We start from the raw sequence: 22,269 nt of genomic DNA on the forward strand, positions 1-22,269 counted from the left end.
AACTGAGCCTACTTGAAATAAATGATTTTTGATTTGAATATCTACGTAAAATTTTTGCCGCCTAAACACAACACATTAGCAAGTGACGTCATTCATAGAGATAACAGCGTGATTGGCGTTTGCAGTGATGTGGTGTGATATATCACGTCACCGCAAGCGCCAATCACGAACCGATGCCTTGTAGCGAATGACGTTACAATTTATGATTGGCGTTTGCGGTGACGTGATAAAAATACAATTTTGTTTTATAAAAATATGTGCAAGGTTTAGTTGTTATACTCTAAACAGTCTATTGTATATTTATATAACCACATGAAATTAAAAAACAAAGCACTTACTTACTTAGGTAATTTTTATCATCATCATCATTATCATTATCAAACCATATTCGGCTCACTGCTGAGCTCGAGTCTCCTTTCAGAAGGAGAGGGGTTAGGCCAATAGTCCACCACGCTGGCCCAATGCGGATTGGCAGACTACACACATGCAGAGAATTAAGAAAATTCCCATGTATGTAGGTTTCCTCACGATGTTTTTCCTTCACCGTTTGAGACACGTGATATTTAATTTCTTACGCAACAACTGAAAAGTTAGAGTTGCGTGCCCAGACCGGTTTTGAACCCACAACCTACGGAATCGGAGACAGAGGTCATATCCACTGGGCTATCACGGCATTACATACACTGTAAATTATATTATATCAATGATAATTAATAAATAAATTGTAATTTATATCATAAACAGGATCCAGAGATAACAAACGCGCAGCTGCCAGTGATGCGCTCGCTACTGGTCCCGATGGAGTCGTTCTCCGAGCCCAACGGGCCGCAGGTAAGTCCAACGCCGTGTCCACGTCCCTACGAAATTCCAACGGTCATTATGGTGTTGATCAATAAAAATGTGTAATTAGTTCCTTTTAGTATTTTTTTTTAAATAATAAATTTGAAACAACCTGTGGATATTGTATAAAGGGCTGTAAAATTATCACATTTATACATTCTGCTCAAAGATTAATAGATACTTGCGCCTCTGTATTGTCTATGAATTGATATTTCTTTCGCTTTTCGTAAAAAAGCAAAGATTGTAAATGGCAAGAGGTGTCAGCTATAAAATAATTTACATGCGTACCTAGAAGTCCAACAAGATCTATAAACCATATTTTAAATAAATAAGATTTTTTAAAAAGGCAAAACTTAATATGTATAGATTTCCCCCTGAGACTAACAAGTGACGTGACCTTAGTGTGGAATTCAAACTTTTTAGTTAAAACCGTTGTCTATAGTGAGTGGTCATTTTCTCTGTCTACGAGATATCTAAACTTGGACTACCTGTTAATTTTTTTTTAAGTATTACTTGGTGTCTTTAAAAGTTATTATATATTTTTATGAGAAAACTACAACCACCGTTAATGACAGATATATATTTTATTTAATTTAGAAGTTACACGAGTACGAAATAGCTAAAGTTTTTTGCGCCAACCGTTTTATTGATCAACACCTATAAACGGAAAATCTTTTAAATTAGGAACAACTCCCCCCATTTTGGTAACAATTACTGATTCAACAGAACAAAAACAATTTAAAAAGTGACATTAAAAAGTGTGCTAATTTATAACTGATTCATTTTCTTTTTTCCAAATGTTTTCGCTCTGGCTACTAGAAGCAAGTAACTGGATTCTTTTTTTTATTTTAAAATTTTTTTTTTCTAAATTAAACTTTCGATGTTAGTGGTCCCGTGGTTTTTGAGATCGTGCTTGCGAGTGGCGCATGACCATACCATATTCTTTTAATTTTTTTTTAAATATATATTTTCTAACTCTACCCTCTCCCGGAATGAAAATCGCGTAGAGATTTAGACAACCCTTGTAGTTTAGAAAGAGATTCATTGAGATGTTTGGAGAAAAAAAAACATACGTCAAATTAATAATTGCATGTTTTCATATATTTACAATGTAACGGAATTAATATATTTTTTCATTGATCATTCATGCTTCTAAAGGATTAAGTTTTGACATTACAAGGAATCTCTTTTTCAACCCGAATTTTTTCCAAAAACTGAGTGTTTTACTTGCCTAGTAGCTATAGCGGGAACCTGTACCTGTATTTTCTTTATTTTTTACCTCTTTCCTTAGACGGGGGTTTGTAAAAAAAAATTAAAGAACAAGTTTATACATTAAAAAAAATTAACTAGGCATTCCATTGCTTGAATGCCAGAACAAAAAATATCTGTTAATGTTTTTTTTTACAAATCTCCAAATTTTTATAATGCACGCTTAGACCTGATGTGGAATAGACTCAGGGAGATTGTAACATACATAAATACGTAAAACACATCCACCACGGTCTACATAGTAAAAAAAAACAAATACGGAATCGAAAAATGTAGGTACTCTTACTTTAGAACGAAACTAGAAAGTTAGCTTGTGTTATGAAAACGAACCTTAAAAGCAGAATAAAATACAAAAGTACGTTTGGATAGTTTTCGTAATACCTTTGCCTTTTCCCTACGGGAAAGAATAACGAAAAAAAATACGTTTGGGTTACCAGTTTAAAACACGAGTTTCCTCTAAAATTCCAAAATTAAAATATATATTTATAAAATAAGTTTGTAAGTGAAAGCAACTTTTTTATTTTACCCTTAAGGAATTCTGTTCTTAAATTATTATTAGAGCAAAGGAGAAATATATATATATTATGAATAATTCTTAGGTAATATGAATATCTTGAAATATTTTATGTTGTAATTGGTATAAAACAAAATTATTCTTTATATTAGGTAGGTACTAATAGGTATTTATTACTGTTTGACACTATTGCCAAACGGTAATAAATGGGTGCAGTAAACATTAGGTAATTTAAATTGTCAAAAATATTAAAAAGTCCATTTACTAATAAAAAATAATGAAGTTTAAGTGTTTATTTAATAATAATATTTTCCAGGCATTTTTCGATCCTTCATATATCACCAATTATTATTATTGTTATGATCAATTATTATTGTTAGTAACTACAGTTGTATAATCGAGTTTTGTTGTGCATACAGCTGGTATTAGAGATTACCTAAGTAACAATTTATTATGTTCGATGTTTGATAATTGACAAAGATGGGATATTTATTGTGCTACCTACCTGAAATAAAAAATGTTTGCGTGGTGTGTAAAATTGTAATGTTGGTCTCCCTGTGGCTTACCTCGCTGTGTTGGCAGCGCTCTGCGGGTGACTACCTCGTGCCCCTGTCGCGCCTGGACCAGCCGGCTGACGATAGGTAACGAGATATGGAGACTGGCAGTCGTAAATGCGGAGAATTGATATAACTTACCATAGACTCAGGTCTATACATATAAATTAAAACAAACTAATAGAATTGGCGTTTACACGTGATCTTCTCGTCGCAAACCTACACAATTCAAGAAATAATAAAAACTGATCTGGATATAGCACGGAATATAAAAATAATTGTGTGTCTCACAAGTGTATTCAATGTATTCGTCAGCGAAACTCATCTAAACTTTATGATGGAAGATACCATTTCTATTATCTTGTTATTAAGATTTATATGAGTCTATGGATACTTTGATATTTCAGAGAAAAAATGGTTGAAAGCTTGATTGATTGTATTCCAGAATTCCACACCCGAGTAAGTCCTAGGACATTGTTTAAGCTGCTCAAGAGCACCAACTGCTTTCCCGTTAGTACATAAATATATAATGCCATCAATATTGGCACAAGGCATTCGTTGACGGCATGTTCGCTAATGTGGATACAAAGAAAGTTCTATAAAATACAGTATTAATTCGAAAATTCATTACAAGAAAGACTTTTATACAAATTTGACAAATCTTTACCTTACCTTATCGTTACTTTTTGACAAAAATAAGAAACAGATATATAAAATAAATAACAGTATTTCATGATACTTACTAAATAAGCAAAAATAAAACAAAAAAATTGTATTTTGTACAAATAATTCAAAGGGTTTAATTTACAGTATGAATGCCAGTCTCCTATTCTATTTAACATTCATTTTATTTGTTAACTAAAACTCCAAATGAAGCTCATGTGTCCCCCTGTTGAAAAGACAATTGGATGTTGTGATAATAATTAAAAATTAAGCATACATTTTGGTTATCTTTGAAATAGCCTAGATGAAGATTTTTTTGTTAAATTAATGCAGCTTCGCCTAGATAGACAGACAGACAGCATAAAGTATTTAAAGAATAAAAGAAATTATGAACAAGATGCACTCTCAATTAAACTACCTAACATCGAAATAAAATTATCAAAATAACTAGAAACTTGGTAATTCCTATATCGCTAAAACAATAAAATAATATAATTTCTAAATTAATTAATGTGGTGGATGAGATGGTAGATAAATATTAAGAGTGGACTTTGGCCAATACTTTCATTATGTTCATTTCGAAGATAACCGATAATTCTCTAAAATTTTCCATTTGTTACTATTATTTTATAAGTAAAGTTATTGATTGCCTAATTGATCTAATTGCAATATAAGAAAATATTGAGAATAAATTTTTGCCTTATTTACAATTGTTAGGTAAATTTTTGAATATTTCTGTAATAAATTTTCACTTATATTTACCATAAAATATTTACAATTAAAAATTTTGGAAAAGTTTAGAAAAACCTCAAAATTAACAACTCCGGCAACAGCTCTAAAGACGAGCAGCATGCATAGTGAGCCAAACCCTGTTCTTCTAAATAAAAATTGCTAAAATCAAAACACATGAAATAAATAATATTAAGTACTGATAAACCTGATTATTATTGCAAATAAAGACATATTAATAACTTAAGAGAATACTTAATTGGACGACTCAAAAATGGTAATATCACGAATTTGTTAAAAATATAATAAGTAACTGTTTTAGTTATTGTCTAACTTAGAAATACCAATAATCGATATACTTATAACAATTTACACTACTCGTTTTGACAGAAAAACCATTTATTCAAACCCGGGCCCTCAAATTCCATGAATATAAAATAACCTGATCAAGAAAGTTTGAAAATACTAGTATACAGAGAATGGAGATGGAGAGTAATGTAATACATTGGGAGGAGTGGGCATAAATAATAGTTTTTGAGTCGTCTTTAAAAACCATTGTTAGTTAAAGTTAGCTTGAACGAAAAATAACTGAGCTCTGTTATAGCTCAACGGATCCGTTGGAACTGGAACCTCATAGCAAATCGCCAACGGCGGCACCGGAGAAGTCAGAAATGGAAGATTCACAATTTCCACCTCTTCTGAAAGGTATATTTTTTAACTAAACATTTTTTTTCAGTTTATTGGCGATTCAGACTAGTTATACTATAATATGATTTATGTCATTATTTATGTATAATACGTATGTATAGTAGGTTAATGAATAAAAATAATGAATGCATTGAACGAAAGGCATGAAATGATTTAGAATGATGTTTTTATTAAAGAATTTTTTTTTATTATTTATGATGTATATTCAGAACTAGATATAACAAGCAAGAAGATTTCAAGCGCACGTCACTAATTTTTTTTGGAAATCATAGTAACATTATAAGAACACATACATACATACTACATTTGTTAAATTATAACCCTTCTATTTAAGCTCTTTATTAAATTCCGGTAACATGTAACCATATCCCTTAAAATTAAGCTCACCCTAAATCCCGGCAGTGTCACAACAATAAGGCAACATTTGTTGAATCATTACCCTTGAAGTTAAGTTTTCCCTAAATCTCGGCAGCATCACAAGAATATGGCAACATTCCAACGGCGTCGCTGGGCGGGAGCGGAAAGCGCGACGAGCCCACTTCGACTGTTTCCGCCGCCGAGACAAAGAACAACACAACATTTCTTCCGTCTAACTCCACTGATAGGTACTAGTATACATTTTTTTTTTTATTTTTTAAGAAAGCATACACGGCATGTTACAAGGTAGCTATAGTATGAGCCAAACGAGTCCGCTCCGCTTTGCGAAGCTCTCATTAACCCCGCTAAGTTATGTTTATGCATATATGTTGGTAGCGGATATAATTTCTGCCTTCGATTCGGAGGGCGTAGATTCTAATCCAAGAAACCTCCATCTTTTCAGTTGTGTGAATTTTAACAAATTAAATATCACGTGTCTCAAACTGTGAAGGAAAAACTTTGTCGGAAAACCTGCATACCTGAGAAATTTCTCTCTACGTGTGTGTAGTTTGCCAATCTGCATTGGGCCAGCATGGTAAACTAAAGCCCAACCCAGAGGTTCCCAAACTTTTTTTTCTCATAGACCACTTTCAAATTTAACTGGTTCCGGTGGACCCTTGCTGAATTTCTATCCAAAACTCGACAAAAAATGTGATTTGCTAAATTAACAGCCACTACAAGATAATAGATTTTAAAAGAAATTATGAGAATTAATTACTTGCTTAGTTAATTCATTAATTTAGAATTTAGAAAACTTCCCATTAAGTATGAAACCAGATAAATTTTCGTGGACCCCTGTTTACGTATAGTGAACCCCCATTTTTAAGTCACATCAACGTAGACCCCCGCCGAGTCTTCCGTAGACCCCTGGGGGTCCACCTGTACCACTTTGGGAATCAATGGCCTAACCCCTCTCATTCTGTGTGGAGACTCGTGCTCGTACTTAATTAGAGACAAAATAAAAATTCCTCAATACTATCCCAAAAAGTGTGTTTCACGTTGACGGGTAAAGGACAGGGACGTAGCGTGGGCTTTCACCGGAACCGATTAGAAATTCGCCGCTGACTGAAAAATTGACAGCACTTGATTAGTTTCGATTTTGGCCATGCGCAAGCTCACAGGCGTATGTAGTGAGTGGGCTGGGTGGGCCGGGCCCACCCAAGAATAGTCCAGTGCCCACCCTCGGATACTGGGCTACCAATTTGAAATTCTACGATGGACGCCGAAATACTAATAATTTTACACAAAATATCAAATAATAACAATTACAACTTATAATAAAGAAAAACCTATAAGTAATAAACATTTTGAAAAATATATTAAGACCTTTTCTTATACCTACCATTACATATGTTTACTGTGCCATAGATACAAAGAAAAAATAATAAATAAGTCGAGCCGTTTCAGAGGTCTGCGTCTACTAATATTGCTAACGAAATTTTTATATTGAGTGTCGACTCTATTATATAGTCAGCGTCTGTCAGTCAGTCGATGGGTGGGCCTGCATATCACTGTCTCAGTGATATGTAGGCCCACCCCAGCCCACCCCATGCCCACCCCAGGCCAACCACAGGCCCACCCCCAGGAAATAATCCTAGATACGCCAATACGCAAGCTTAACTTGTCCGCTCTAAACAACTTGTTTTGTTATATTTGATATAGGTACATTGCATAATATATAGATAAAGTTGGGTTATATATTTTTTTACTATATTATGGTCTGATTAACAGATTGCTAAACTCTGCGGACTGCGCGTCTATGGACGAAGACACGGCCTCTGAGACGGACGACAGACCTGTCATATGGGAGACCTCCTTCACCGATCTAAAACCGAGCGGGATTGTTGACGATACCGCGCCGCCTACAGTACCCGGACCTATTGTGAGTAAACATTACATACACTGCATTGTTCACAGAATATATAATATTATATCATTCACCCGCGTAGTTCCGGCGATAATAGCTTCTTTTGGCGAAAGAGTAGTAGTAGAGCCTATTCGTAACAACATTCGTTGGTTTGTTTTATAAAGGACATTTGCGACATATTTTAAATATGTCCAATATTCCTGTTCGCCTTCAAAAAGTTGTAATATTAGATTAATAAGATATACAGCTACAACATCTAGTAATCTGGTGTTAAAATGGGCTGATAATTTATAAAACCTTGTGATACACCTTGTCAATTACAGTTTATTCGTATTGTTAAATTTGACTCAAACTTATACATATTTTTACACCCCGCAGGTTGATAAATTGATAAGCATAACTCCTACTTCACCGAAACCACCAGAGAACATACTGTCACAGGCACTAGACTCGCCGATTATAGACAGGACAAATAAGAACACCCTCGCCCCAGAGAGAAAAACCGCGCCAATCGCATCCCCCGACCCCCCGCGAATAAACGCATGGAACAGCAGAGAACCACCGAAGCTAATTACGAAAGCAAAACCCCTGTGTCTAGACGCAGCACAGTTAGAACAGAACCTTAACGCTTTAAAAAAGAACAGCGGTTCAGTTAATCTAACAACAATGAACTCTATGAAGGTGCTCCCACCGTACATAAACGTCGTCACCCCAAATAAGCTGTCCGAGTCAAAGACAATACAGATAGATCCGAAGAAAGCAGTCATACCCTGTCTCCAGTCCCCCAACGAACCAGAGATGGAGGAGAAGGGGAAACTCAAACAGTCGAGTTCGGCTGCGAGTTTACTCAACGGCCCAATGACAGATGTCCCCTACGCTGACAGCGACAACGCGTCGTCCAGCTCGGGCAGCAACGCGCAGAACCATCTCAACAACCAGAAGAACCAAAAGAACAACGTGTACACGGAGGTAGTTGTTGGAAATGGTAAAAAAATCACAAAACAGGGTAGCAAGGCAAGTAACGGAGATTACGGTGAAACAGAAATTAGTTGTTAAGAAAACAAAGATGGCCGCCGTAGGACGCTCTTTAGTGATACGAAAAATTTCGGTTGTGGTAGATAAACTTAAAATGGGGAGGTAGGTTACATGATGTGCGATTATGTTGTGTGAAGCTTTTTGTATGTTTCACTATTTGTTTGTAAGGTGTGAGAGACCAAAGACTGTTTACTGAACTGTAGAATGTTAATGTGATTGTGAGAGTTACGATCGCTGTTGACCCTGTCTCGCTCGCACAAATGTATAAAGTCCTCTCTCTATCCTTGTCGACGTCCATAAATTATAGACTTCAGAGCGTTACATATCTCCTCTTTTTATGTTTACCTAAGGTTGTGGAGCAGTGCAGTGTAGTGCCGCCGTTAAAAAAAAAGACTCATTTTTAAATAAATTTAAGACAGCCACTATGTAAATATTAATATTAAAAATGATAAAAACAATATAATTAATGTAAGTGCAAGTAAAAAAAACATTGAGTGTGAATTTCGACTTTATGACTTTATTATATTATAAGCTGTTGTTTGTTTGACATTTGTAATTTTTAATCTGTAAATTATTGTTTAAGTTGTAAAAGTTTAATTTTCAAGATGGCTTCCTAATGCTTAGTATTTATAAATAGTTCGTCATATGGTTGCTCAATTTGCTCAATCTGTTGCCAATTTAGTACAATAAATATATAATAATATAGATTTTTCTACTTATCTATTTATTCAAGCGAAATATGTTTTATTTGTTTATATTTTTATACATTACAAATGGCTTTTGTTAGCAGGAGTTTTGAAATGTTTGATCGATTTGAATGAACTCGATTCGATTATTTCAAAACAAAAACTATTATAAACGTCAAGATAGACAAATATTAGTTTTTAAGATAAATCTAATGGAATATAAAATTTTATAGTGTCACCATTCGATTTCCGCCATTTTCTGATATTTTCAGGGGTCCGTAGTGAATTTCCGCGACGTGTCATAGTCACTTAATTAAAATAAAGAGTTAAAGCTGTAACTTATTTTGTTACAAGTAGATACTTTTTTTTACAACTTTTACAATTTCAGTTCCTATACTCATTTAGCCATGAGATATTATAGTGTGAACGAGTCACTGTAATATCCCATACACTTTACACTCACCATTCCTTCACTCTCTTATTTCTAAGGGACGGTATAATACGTCAAAATGGGACAGTACTACGGCTCATTGTACTCTCCCAGGCACGGACTACGGAACCATAGTTTAGAAACTGTTCGGTTAATATTTACATAAAATATTGTATTTATTTTAAACCATTAGGATATTATTTACCATTAGAAATTATATTTATAATGGAGAATATTTATACTTTATCATATCAGTTATGCAAATTCTATACATACCTAGTTACATTTTGAATATACGGCTCTAGCTCACTTATAAACATGAATGTTTCATTTTTTAAAATAGTCATGTTTAATTTTAAATGCTTGACTAGGTTGGTACGAATAATCAAACGGGCGGGGATCGAAATCAAGTTTATATAACTAATTAATAACTAGTTTTTTTTAATTGGGCTTATAAAATAACATTAATAAAGCATAAAAAATAGATTACCGGGCGTTGGCGTAACCAGAGGTCGAAAATAAAAAAAATTTCCTCCGCGATAGAAAAAAAACTCCTTACCCACCCTGGATCCGCCACTGTATGTGTTCAGTTCAGTTTACTGCAACCAGAAATAAAATAATTGCATTGTATTCATACCTTTGTTATATTTCGTTTTTTATTTGGAATAACCAATATGAATTTATACCAAATTTTGTATTAGGAACTTGGATAAGTACTCGCTGTTTTTTAATATACGCCATTACCAGCACTATGTGCATGGAATTCCGGATCGTAATTTCTCTGTCAGACCTACTGTAATCTTGAACTACAAGGTATTTTAGTTTGCCATAGTGAAAACCATGGTTTTATTTGGCTCTAAGCAGGTTTTGTACGAAATATAGTATATTTGGGGGGAATATTATTGCATCACTTTATTGTAGAGTAACCAAAAACTAAATTCTTGTTGATACTTGTGACGACAATGCTCTACACACAGAAACCGGCATCGACGTTACAAATACAAAGATTTTAAACTTGAGGATACAGCAATAGCCGTCCTATTACTGTATCGAAAAAGATAAGAGACACAATATTGGTTGATCAAAACCTATATCAGACTTGAGTAGAACGTGGGAAATCATAACAAGTAGATCAGTCAACAGTTTCAAAACATCTGAAAACGTCATTATTTAGGGAAATGTTCCAGCAGCAAGTATTAAATATTATGTATGTCATATGTGTTGAAGCCAAAAGACGTCAAATAGCGTTTACACCTATGAACTACTGCTTCAATGGCAGAAAATGAAAGGTTTCTTGCATCGATTCCTGACTAGTAAGGAAATGTGGATACAGTACAACAATTAATCGCAGATAATTATGAGGATAAGCTCGGATTTTTGTCAACATGGTTAGCAAATCCAAGTATCCATGTTTCGAAGCTTCTTCTCCACATTTGATGAAATCAGCAAGTTGCTTATTACGAGCTGGTCAAAACTGAATATAACGAGAGATCACTAACGACTTCAATTGACACTTTTAAGTACAACATTATGAAGAAATATGTTCGCTATTAAAGCAGAAGTTACATGATAACGCTATGCCAATGTTACCTAACCAGCTAGAACCTAACGAAAACGATAAAAAGGGGAAATACCCCACCCACATTCAGTATCAGCATTCACAGGACATCTCTCTCTCCAAATAAGTGCATATTCCAGTCGATAGCATATGATCAGGCATGGCAGCGTGTGTCAGCGTCCCCATTCATATGAAGATACCCGAAACTGGGTCGATTCATAGAAATTCAAGGTTTTTGATCTGGAATTCATATACGGCTCTAAAGAAACAGTGCAGTGCGACAATGGACATTACTTTCAGTTAAATGTTATTAGGTAGCACCTTGAATTTTAAATAAAGCATTTGATTTTGCCAAAAACAGAGAGAACTCATACAAGCTCCTATGTTACGAGTATATTACCCACTAATTTTACGCGGTTTAAATATTAGGTTCCAAATGTTTTCTATTATAAATCATATATATAAAGGTAGACAGGCACGCTTTTCATATTTGTAAATAGTTTTTATATATAATAACAAATACGTAGATTTTTATGTAATTCCGGCCCCTGGATAGGTTGGAACAAGATACATAAGCACATAAAAATAAATATAGATAATAGATATATACATTTACATAGAATATAATTGGTTATATATACATAAATATATATATAGAGTTATTTATATGAAAACTGTGTTGTTAAATGTAAAAATGGACGCCCGGCGCGTCTAATTTTCTCATTCTTAGATATTTTAAAATGAATTTATCCCGTCGGCATTAGAAGAAAGCTAACATATAAAACTCTATAAACAATAGTATTATTATTATGAAAAATAAAATATATATGTATATGTTATAATGACAAATGTGTGTACATCACATATATGGATGCTTTAATTAAATATTAAGATAGGGTTTAAGAGAACACTATGGTTTTTGTTTCGATTATATTCTGTTAATTATATTTTGTTAATATCAGAGTAGTGCCAGGTTGATTAAGTATATGGCGAAGCATTTATGTATGTTTTGGGGCATGAAATGACAGGGTATCGTGTTATGTTTTTTGTTTTTTGAGAAATCTGATTAGAACGAAGCATGATGCCACGTATTAATTAGCATGCATAAGTATCCTAATATTTTACTTATAAAATGTTTTTAGGCAAGATTTTGATAGCATATTTTACTGACCTGAATTACATACCTACTGTAATAAAACGTAATTTACATTTTATAACTTATTGAAAATCAAAATATCATACACCACACATTCCACCACTGCTTCGGAAGGATAACATCAAGATGACGTCATAACACAAAATTATGACGTCATCTTGGCGTCCGTAGACGATCGACCGATAATGTAGCGCCCTTTTACTCGCGTACCAGTCCAACGCCTAGCGCCGCCCCTGGACATTGGCGATTATAGATAATGCTAATTTATGTATGCATTAGTATGTAACGTATATGTAATCTATTATTTATTATTGCACTATCCATTTTCTATAACTCGATTCTTAAATTGCGGGTTGTCTACTATTAGCGATAAGACCGTCTTCGTGCATATTTACTTGATGAATATTGTTTTATTATACATATATTTTTTTTATTTTTTGTTGTTATGTGCAATAAAGAATATATCTATCTATCTAAATAGACACCCGATCGAACGATTTATAGGTATAAAAAAAATAAGCTCATCTCCCATCGCGACGCGTATAACACATAACCAGGACCTCGCGGTTTCTTCTAAGTAGCTACTTCTTACTCCCGCGGTAATATGGGGATAAAATTTAACCTTATCAGCCGATATTCGTCCACTGCTGGACATAGGCCTCTTGCATGGACCTCCAAGCACAACGGTCTCGAGCCGCCAGCATCCAGCGGCTCCCTGCAACCCGCTTGATAAGCTCGGTCCACTTTGTGGGGGGTCGACCGACACGACGCTTTCAGGTGCGGGGTCGCCATTTCAGTACCTTAGGACCCTAACGTCCATCGGCTTTTCGGACTGTGGCTTGCCCATTGCCACTTCAGATTTGCGACTCGCTGAGCTATGTCAGTGACTTTGCTTTGTCTGCGGATCTCGTCATTCTTGATTCGATGACGTAGAGAAACTCCAAGCATAGCTCGCTCCATCGACCGCTGAGTGACTTTGAGGATCAACGATCTAATGGGATTATCTAATCTATACTAATATTATAAAGCTGAAGAGTTTGTTTGTTTGTTTGTTTGATTGAACGCGCTAATCTCAGGAACTACTGGTCCGATTTGAAAAATTCTTTCTGTGTTAGATAGCCTATTTATCGAGGAAGGCTATAGGCTATATATTATCCCCATACTTCTACGGGAACGGGAACCACGCGGGTAAAACCGCGCGGCGTCAGCTAGTGGGATTATAAAAACTGTAACTGTAGAATCGATGTTTCATAAAGAACTCCGTAAAATACCTTTTTGTGTAGTTGGTATGGTGTAAAAAGCGGTCAACAACTTCTAGTTTAGTAAAACACATATAGCTCGTTTTCCTTGAAAAAATTATAGACAATTTTGTTTGTGAATTTGGGTGCGATACTAGTCCATGTGTAATTAGTCCGAGTTCGTATCCAATAACGATTATTGAAGACATTTCAAGTAAAATAAAACTTAAAGGGTTTTTAGATAGCATGGGATTTTGCCGCGATTCACGATAATAGTACGTGTTATGAACGTCTTAAGGCAACTGTTACCTTACCCATGCTATCTGAAAAACACTTCAATGCTATTTCTAATTACACATATAAATACTGGTACGGGTAACTGTTTAAATAATTTTTATGGCTAGTTAATACGTGGTTTCATTAACATTCGCGTCATTTAAAATCAACCTTACTAATTCTTGTTTATTTGTATAAATGCATATTAATATATATAAAGCGTGTTACAGACCTTCAGTTTTAGCGGTGCAATTTTATCTAATCGAAATTTCATTATTGAAAAACTGTACTTATGCCTACACACGGATGTTTTAACTGCACAGTTAAAACTGCAGGTCAATAGCCAGCAGTATGTACCTATTTTTGTATTTTTACCGTAATATTGTAAAGTATGGCTGTTGAAAGAATGCTTCTGTAGATCCAATACACGATGTAGGTAACTTCAAAGTTGAATTTGTGATTATATCAACTCATACTAACTGTTTAGTTTTGTGACCGTATCTATACCGTACCGTATATGCGTACCCTAGAATTGTCCATTGCCCACCCTAGAATTCTGACCTACCAATTTAAAATTCTATGATGAACGCGAAAATACAAAATATACAAAGAAAAAATCAATAAAATCAGTCGACCTGTGTCGGAGGCCAGCGTCCATAAACATTGTAAACGAAATTTCTATATTGAGTGTAGACTCTGCTCAGCGGCATGAGAGGGGCCAGGCCCACCCTAGGAAATAATCCTGGATACGCCACTGTACGCCGATGTACACATTTTAATTTTAAAACAGAAAAATATTGTTTTAAGATAAGAAATATGTCAATTATTTAACTGGATTAACCAACAGGCTGTAACAACGCATTCTTACAACGGCCACACTGTGACAAACTATATAACGCCAGCTACACACTGTCTAGGGGTTAGGGATGTAAAAGCGAATAAAAGATGAAAATTTCGATATTTTAACACTGCCCACATCCTTTAAGAGTGCTGCAAACTTGACGGTATGCTTCAACGTGTGTGGTTGGCGTAATTGAGTCCTATTGCAGTAGAGGATTATGGGGTATATCGACAGAAGGGTGCGACGGGGGCTCGGGCTACTAGTAAAGAATACGACATTGTCATGACGTATTATTTACTAGCAGCGACCTAACGCGCGTGTATTTCAGTTTTTCAGTCAGGAGCGTAGCTACCGCCGAATGAGCCATATCGAAGATACGGAGCCCCCAGAACTACAAGGGCCCCTTGCGTGTGAAAACAAAAATTAGTAAAATATAGGTAATCTACAATCTAACATAGATTGTGGATTGTGGACCTATATTTTACTAATTTTTGTGTAAGCGTGAGCCCAAAAATTGGAAACATCCTACATAGGTTAAAATATTTTTGTTTCTTTTGTTCGAAATCTTTACCCTACATTTGAGCCACCAATTTTGATACAAGGCCCTCCAAAGCACGCTACGTCACTGTTTTTCGCAAATCATTTTTCATTGGTTCATGCGTTCTAAAGATTAGCACGGAAAAGACATACAGAGAGAGACTAATTTTTTATTAAAGCTTGTTAGTGTTTTGGTAAATAACTATATGCACTTGATAAAACACAGATATTTTGTTATGACAGACAGACACTTAAATTTTTTTAATGTTGCCGCCCGCTCCTCTGTCGCTCCCCTCTGTCATAGCCTCTGTACGCCGACGAGGGCTCATTTCAGGGGCGTAGCCACCGCCGTATCAGCCGTATCAATGATATGGGGCTCCGGATTACAGAGGCCCCCCATGTGTGAAAGCTAACATTAGTAAAATGTAATCCTCAATCTCCTTTGGTTTGAAGGACCTATGAATTCCCGTATATTCATAGGTTCTTCAAACATCTTTATGTTTTAAGAAATCTTTACCTTCCTTAAAGGGCCCCCTAAATAATTTTGACACAGGCCCCTTCTAAGGCACGCTACGCCACTGACTCAATTATACAGTTTGGTTATATTTGACCACGTCTTGTCCACTCTTCTCTCTCTCCATTCTCAACTCTCCTTTTTGATAGTGGAGAGATAATTGAGAAGACGTCGAAAGCGTTAGTCCTTTGAGTTGAAACACAAGCAACAAAGTTTTGGATTCTCAAAAGTTCTCAAACCGAAATTGAAAGAAACATAATCTGTAATAAAATGCATGCCAAGATGAGAAGACATAACTTTGTCTCGCTATCTCTTTCTTAGCAATAGGACAAAAGAGGAAGAAATATATAAATTGTTGTCTTGGCGCGCATTTTAGAAAGCTCACTCTATATAAACTATATCTATTAATTAACTATGATTTAAGGGTTGATAGTGTTTCAAGCTTAGGTTTCAAGCGATTTATAGTTTTGTTATTAGTGACACCACGTTTTACAATCGACAAATTGGTGCGACTTGTATGTCTGTATATAGTCAAAGACAAAATTCAAGACTCCAAAGAATGAACCTAAACTAAAAAGCAAAAAATAACATCTTACCTATGTGCTACCTTCTGATCAGTTTGAAGGCGGTGCCAATCTAGTGTAATGTTTTAATTAAAGCCGTTTCTGAAAGAACCACAGAAATTTTGTAATTTAAACGGCTTAAATTAAAACATCACTGGCTTGGCACCGCCTTCAAACAGATCAGAAGGTAGCACATAGGTAAGATGTTATTTTTTGCTTTTTAGTTTAGGTTAATTTTTGAGTTGGAAGTCGGTTGAATTTTTTTTATTAAATTTTTTTTAAATTCAATTTAATCATCAGATATAACTTACCTAATGTCAGCCACTGACGATCAAGTAATCTAACATGCCTGCAGCGCTAACGGCTTGACAGCCGATAAAACTGATCATGTGTTGGTCGCGATATGCTTGTCATCATGCCGATAACAATTATTTTAATGCGCACAACTCATTAATAATATTGATTTTAATAAATTGTACAAAAACTATCGACCCTTAAAAATGTTCAACTAAAATATCATAACCATGAAAATTGGAAAAAAAAAACGTTAAAGCAAAATATGTAATTTATAATAATTTTATATAGTTATTATAAAAATTATAATGTTAATTAGTATCACTGAATTGTGTTAATATATTGTTGTATGTATTGTTAGAATATTTCGATGTCATTATCAATCAAAAACACATCTTTCATGATACAGTAGCGCCATAGAAAAATAAATACCTTGCTGAGTTTGTTGTGGGCGCTTTTGGAACCTTCATAACTTTAATTTTAAGTTTTCGACTAATTATTATCACCATTATCTAATACTATAATTACCTGTCGTTTCGAAAGTGCTTGTAAACGAAGCCTAATAAAATAAATGAACGTTGACTTTGACATACCAATCATAGAAGAAAACACTGCTTACTCGGAAATTTTCTAAACTACATTATTTGTTGAAGGTTAAAACATTGCAAGAACGAGTTGAGTAATTGCATGTATCTATAATCTATAATATAGTATATATTTTTTGTTAAAAACATATAAAATTATTTTTTATGGGCATTAAAATGACGCCATAATTCATTAAAAAAAATGCGAAATATCTATAATATATTTAGTAAACATACTTTGAAATCCGAATTTAATGTCGCTTTTTACATCGGTTGCCTGTATTTTAAATATTTACCTAATTATGAAATAATTATTGTTACAAACAAAAGTGACGCTGTATTTTATAGTCATTTGTTTTAGATTCATCTATTTTTTTTTTTAGAACATTTGGTAATGAAAATTCAATACATTTAGTTTTAATCACACTTTTAACTAGGTATGTTACCTAATTGCAGTCAACCAATGCGACACACGCGGTATGGCAATTTAATTATTTCAAATATAATATACATAATATATACTATGTTTTATGTTTTCTTTATACAGGGTGCTGGGGAGTATTTTCCATAACTTCAAGGTGTTAAAGAGTCCACTTATAGAAGCCGAACTGCATATTTTTTAACAAAAAATAAATAAAAACTTTTCATGTTTCATACAAAGTAATTCAAATAATTCCGACTATCCATATCACACACGCCTTTATCTAACTTTGCAAGTTTGGAGACGTGACTATTATAAGGATGCATTCAGGGGACACATTATAAGATATTACAAAAGAAATATTATTTACTCCAAAAACACAATTACACCACAATATGTTCCTTGTACATTTTGAATAAATTTTTGTTAAAGAATATAACCCTAGAGTTATGGAAAATACCTACTCCCGAGCATCGTGTATATAGGTTATAAACCCAAATTTTGTCATTCGCTGCCAGATGAACTGCAAAACTGTTAGGGTACTTCCTGAAGTCGTAGAAAACTAAAATTTTGTATGCAAGTTAGGATTAGCACACATAAATAACAATTTACCTTAAAATAGGGGTTTGAAAATTTTAATGAAATTTTCGATAATTTCAAGCCAGCATCATAAAAATTTGTAAATATGTAGTAGGTATATTAGTTACAAATTAAAAAAAATATTTAGCATATTTGAAAAATAACTCCTCAATCCCTTATAGGTATAAAGGGTTGAGGAACTATTAAAAAGTTTTATTTTTTGTCACCCTAAAATTGATCAAGAATACACGTAGGTGTATGCGAGGGAACCTACATATTTGTCGACTAAGAGCTTGGAGCAGCTAGACTTACCACATTTTATAAAGGCTAGAAATAGACAGCCTGTGTTCCAACCATAGGTAACGGCAAGAGTTTAGACTGTGGTCAAAGATTTTATATAGATAATTGTCACTAACGTGTCGAATCTAAGGCGATCAAAGGTCTAATAAGGCTAATTGTCTTAATTATTTAGTCGCATACCCAGTAAATAACGAAAGTTATTTAAACAAATAATATCTAAATATTGTCTACAATGTCGAGGTGTGTATTCAAAAAGTATAAAAGCATAGCTCGGGAGTATTTCCCATAACTTCAAGGTATTAACGAGACCTCTTAAAGGAACCAAACTGCATAACTAATAGTTTATTAACTACAAAAAAATATCCATGTAACACGTGTAACACACTCACGCAACATTGCTATTTAAGATATAAACACGTATTCTAAAGATGCGTATAAGGGACACATTTTAAGATCTATTTACAAAAGAAATATTATTTACTCCGAAAAGATTCATTTTAGAACACATGTTCCTTGAACATTTTGAATTAATTTTTGTTAAAGAATAACCCTAGAGTTATGGGAAATACTCCCGAGCACCCTGTATAATGTAAGCTTATTGGATCAGTTAAATTTGGATCATTTTTTGCGGTGATTTTATAGGCACGAAACATTTCGATATGAGTCAAAATTACCGTATTGGCTATAGTTTGGCTAATGAAAGTAGAGTCTGAAATCATCCGCCTAATTAAAAAAAAAATGAGTAAATTCTCAAAATGATAGTGCAAATATTGAAACAACTGAGTTTAATACATAAAGTCTAAGTAGTAGGTAATGTATTCACAAACAAAAAAAAAATAATTTAAATAAATTATAATGAAAACGCATGTTTTTTAATTTGTTTAAATGTTTTTTTTTAATTTAGCAGGCGATTTCAGTATCCACTTTACTTTTATTAGCCAAACTCTACCTTAATTTTGGCAGAAACAAACTTGCAGTCTTCATAAAATGTGGATCTGGCTAGCGCTGGCCCTCTTTCTATTCATTTTGATTTCCGAATAACGTTTCATTGTCACTTCTGACATAAACGTTGCTCAATTTAGATTTTATTTATTAACGAGAGTTTAATGAAATATATGCTATGTTTTTTTTCATAACATGATAAATGTGGTTGTGACTTAACACTGGTAAAGTGCGAGCAAATCACGTCGAAGTTCCTTTTTTAAATTTGAGTGACTTTGAAATGTTATTCTGAGTTTTTTTTTTTTAATTTTAATTATATTATGCCTCAGACCAATTATTGTATAGACCTGCCTCGCTAGACGTTACTTTTCTGTCAAAGTATATGATCAACGATCTAATGCGATTATAAAAACTGTCTCTATAGAATCAATGTAATAGTTGTAATCGTGTTCGTCGATTAAAGAGCTTTGTAAAAATACCTTTTTGTGTAAGTGAATTGTGTAAAAAACGGGCAAAAACTTCTAGTTTAGTATAGGATATATACAAAATCTAAGCTCGTTTTCCTTAGAAAATGACAGACAATTTTGTTCGTGACTATAAGTGCGATACAGGTCCTTCTATAATTGGTCTGAGTATTATGCTGATAAATATTGTGGTGTATACTGTCAGCTCTTTATACGATACTTGGTGTTTAAGTAATAGAATAAAATATGTACCTCACATTTTATTCTATTGAATATATGTATTTAATTATTTTTGTAATTGAAGCCGTGTTTTTTTACATGACTGATATTCCCTTTTACCCATCAACTACGGGAGTAGTCATGTGAGAAGTGGGTATGACAATAGTCCAGAGGCTCATTGGACTTAAGTTTGACTACTTCGTAGCACTATAGTCTGGCAAGTTAGTTGATGACACTCCCATGATATGCGGGCGACGGGAGGAAAGATTGCGTGGGTGTGAAATCGTGCGTGCGGGGAAGTGACGTGCATCAGTCATTTCATTTCTCGCTATACGCCCCCTGGCCCGCGCGGGCCATCGGGAGTGTTACGAATGAAGTTGCCAAGCTACAAACTTATTATAGACTTTAATTACTCAGAAGTACTTTTTGTCAAGTAAAAAGTCCAAGTATTTCAATTTTTATACAATGACAATAGACCAATCAACTTTTTTATATGAGTTTTTAACCGACTTCCAAAAAGGAGCAGGTTCTACGTTCGGCTGTATGTATGTTTTTTTTTGTGTTTATTTTTGTGTTATATAAAAATATTTCTATTATTTTTTGTTGAAATATTTTATTTATCTGCTAATTTAAATTAGCAGTGGGACGACTCTTATAATACCTAATGATCGAACTTCACTATTAGTCGGAGGATTCATTCCAGACAGTCGTAGAATAAAACGAAAATACACTACAATTATTAATGTAAACTTTATTATTTAACTAGTAAAATGACATTTCAGTGACAGTTGCACTTGTCATCATAGTGACTGGAATTAATAATCTTACTATAAGTTCGTTTTATTCTACGACTGTCTGTACCGACCTTTAAATCTATGAGTATAATTTGATTAATATGTAACTATGACTACAATGTAATAAAAAAATTAGAAAATGTTTATTTTTAATTGGAGAGCGAACTTTTTGTATTGTCTGCGATAATGAAGTAATGCTACGAAGTTAGAGCTGTAAAAATCCACCTTTAGGTCTAATAGTTTGAGAACAACGAAATTTTGAAAAAAATAATGGTGTCATATTAAATAGTGCATGATCGTATATTACGAGATTCGGGCGACGATTTTTTCATTACTGGAAAATGATTTTACACATTAGTTAAGGGTTAAAACCAATAACCACGCATTGTAGTACCGTAACGTAAATCTTATGACGGTATTTATATATACCATAAAATATATAATGTAATACGTATTTCGACTATTTATAGAATACAGTATAAATAACCGAAATCATCCACCATACTTAATCGAGACAATTCTGAAATTATAAATTTCTTGCCTCGAGCCGCCAATATAAAATGGCTGCCGAAAATTTGAATTCCGAACTCAGAATAAAAAATTCGCCGCCTATGTGTGTCTGTGTTCGTAATCCACGTAATATACGATCTCCATAATTTTCAAAGAAAGAATCTCAGCAAACGACTAATTAAAAAATAATAATAAAGGTTTCGAATGCTATGTGTATTCAGAAATCATTATTATATTAGGTAAAATATAATAGTTCTAATATATTTATTAATATTGTAATGTATAAATTATATAAAACGTAAAATAAGTCAGTATTAACAAAAACCAAAAAAGTGTATGTACCTACGAATACTAATATAAAATAAAATTCTAATAATAAATGTATTTTTCTGTGTGATTTTATTTTCCCATTTTCCCGTTTACTTAAATAAAAACGTAACTAGACCTTTACGAGGTCGAACATCTCAGTCCCTCCAAAAGAAAAAAAGTAAACTTATTGCTTATAAAAGGGTAGTGTACGATATTATGTCAGCCACTAACGATCTAGTAAACTCACATGCCTGCAGCGCTAACGGCTTGACAGCAGATAAAACTGATTGTTTTGGTCGCGATGTGCATGACATCATGCCGATTACGACACACGAATTCTAATAATATAAAATCTATTGATCAAAATAATAATCGGACTCATGATTTCAGAGGAGCATCACCAATTTGCCTCAGCTTATTATGATTAAATTAGCGTTCCGGTACGATGTCTTGTAGAA

At 33.8% G+C, this 22,269-nt stretch overlaps 1 protein-coding gene across 2 annotated transcripts in view; it reads left to right on the top strand.

The window, feature by feature from the left end:
• Positions 1-21,886, top strand: part of LOC112046074 (tyrosine-protein kinase receptor) — a 55,510-nt gene extending 33,624 nt beyond the window's left edge. Inside the window, exons 24-29 of one of the 2 annotated variants that reach the window (XM_052886786.1) lie at positions 741-831; positions 3,206-3,264; positions 5,174-5,274; positions 5,750-5,882; positions 7,426-7,576; positions 7,940-21,886. In XM_052886786.1, coding sequence (XP_052742746.1) covers positions 741-831; positions 3,206-3,264; positions 5,174-5,274; positions 5,750-5,882; positions 7,426-7,576; positions 7,940-8,617 — 1,213 coding nt within the window. In that variant the 3' untranslated portion in view covers positions 8,618-21,886. Of the gene's footprint in view, positions 1-740; positions 832-3,205; positions 3,265-5,173; positions 5,275-5,749; positions 5,883-7,425; positions 7,577-7,939 lie in introns of those variants that run through there. The other variant, XR_008251641.1, reaches the window with a different exon arrangement.
• Positions 21,887-22,269: the final 383 nt, after the last annotated feature.

This window comes from Bicyclus anynana, chromosome 18, assembly GCF_947172395.1.
Source record: "Bicyclus anynana chromosome 18, ilBicAnyn1.1, whole genome shotgun sequence".
NCBI lineage: Eukaryota > Metazoa > Arthropoda > Insecta > Lepidoptera > Nymphalidae > Bicyclus > Bicyclus anynana.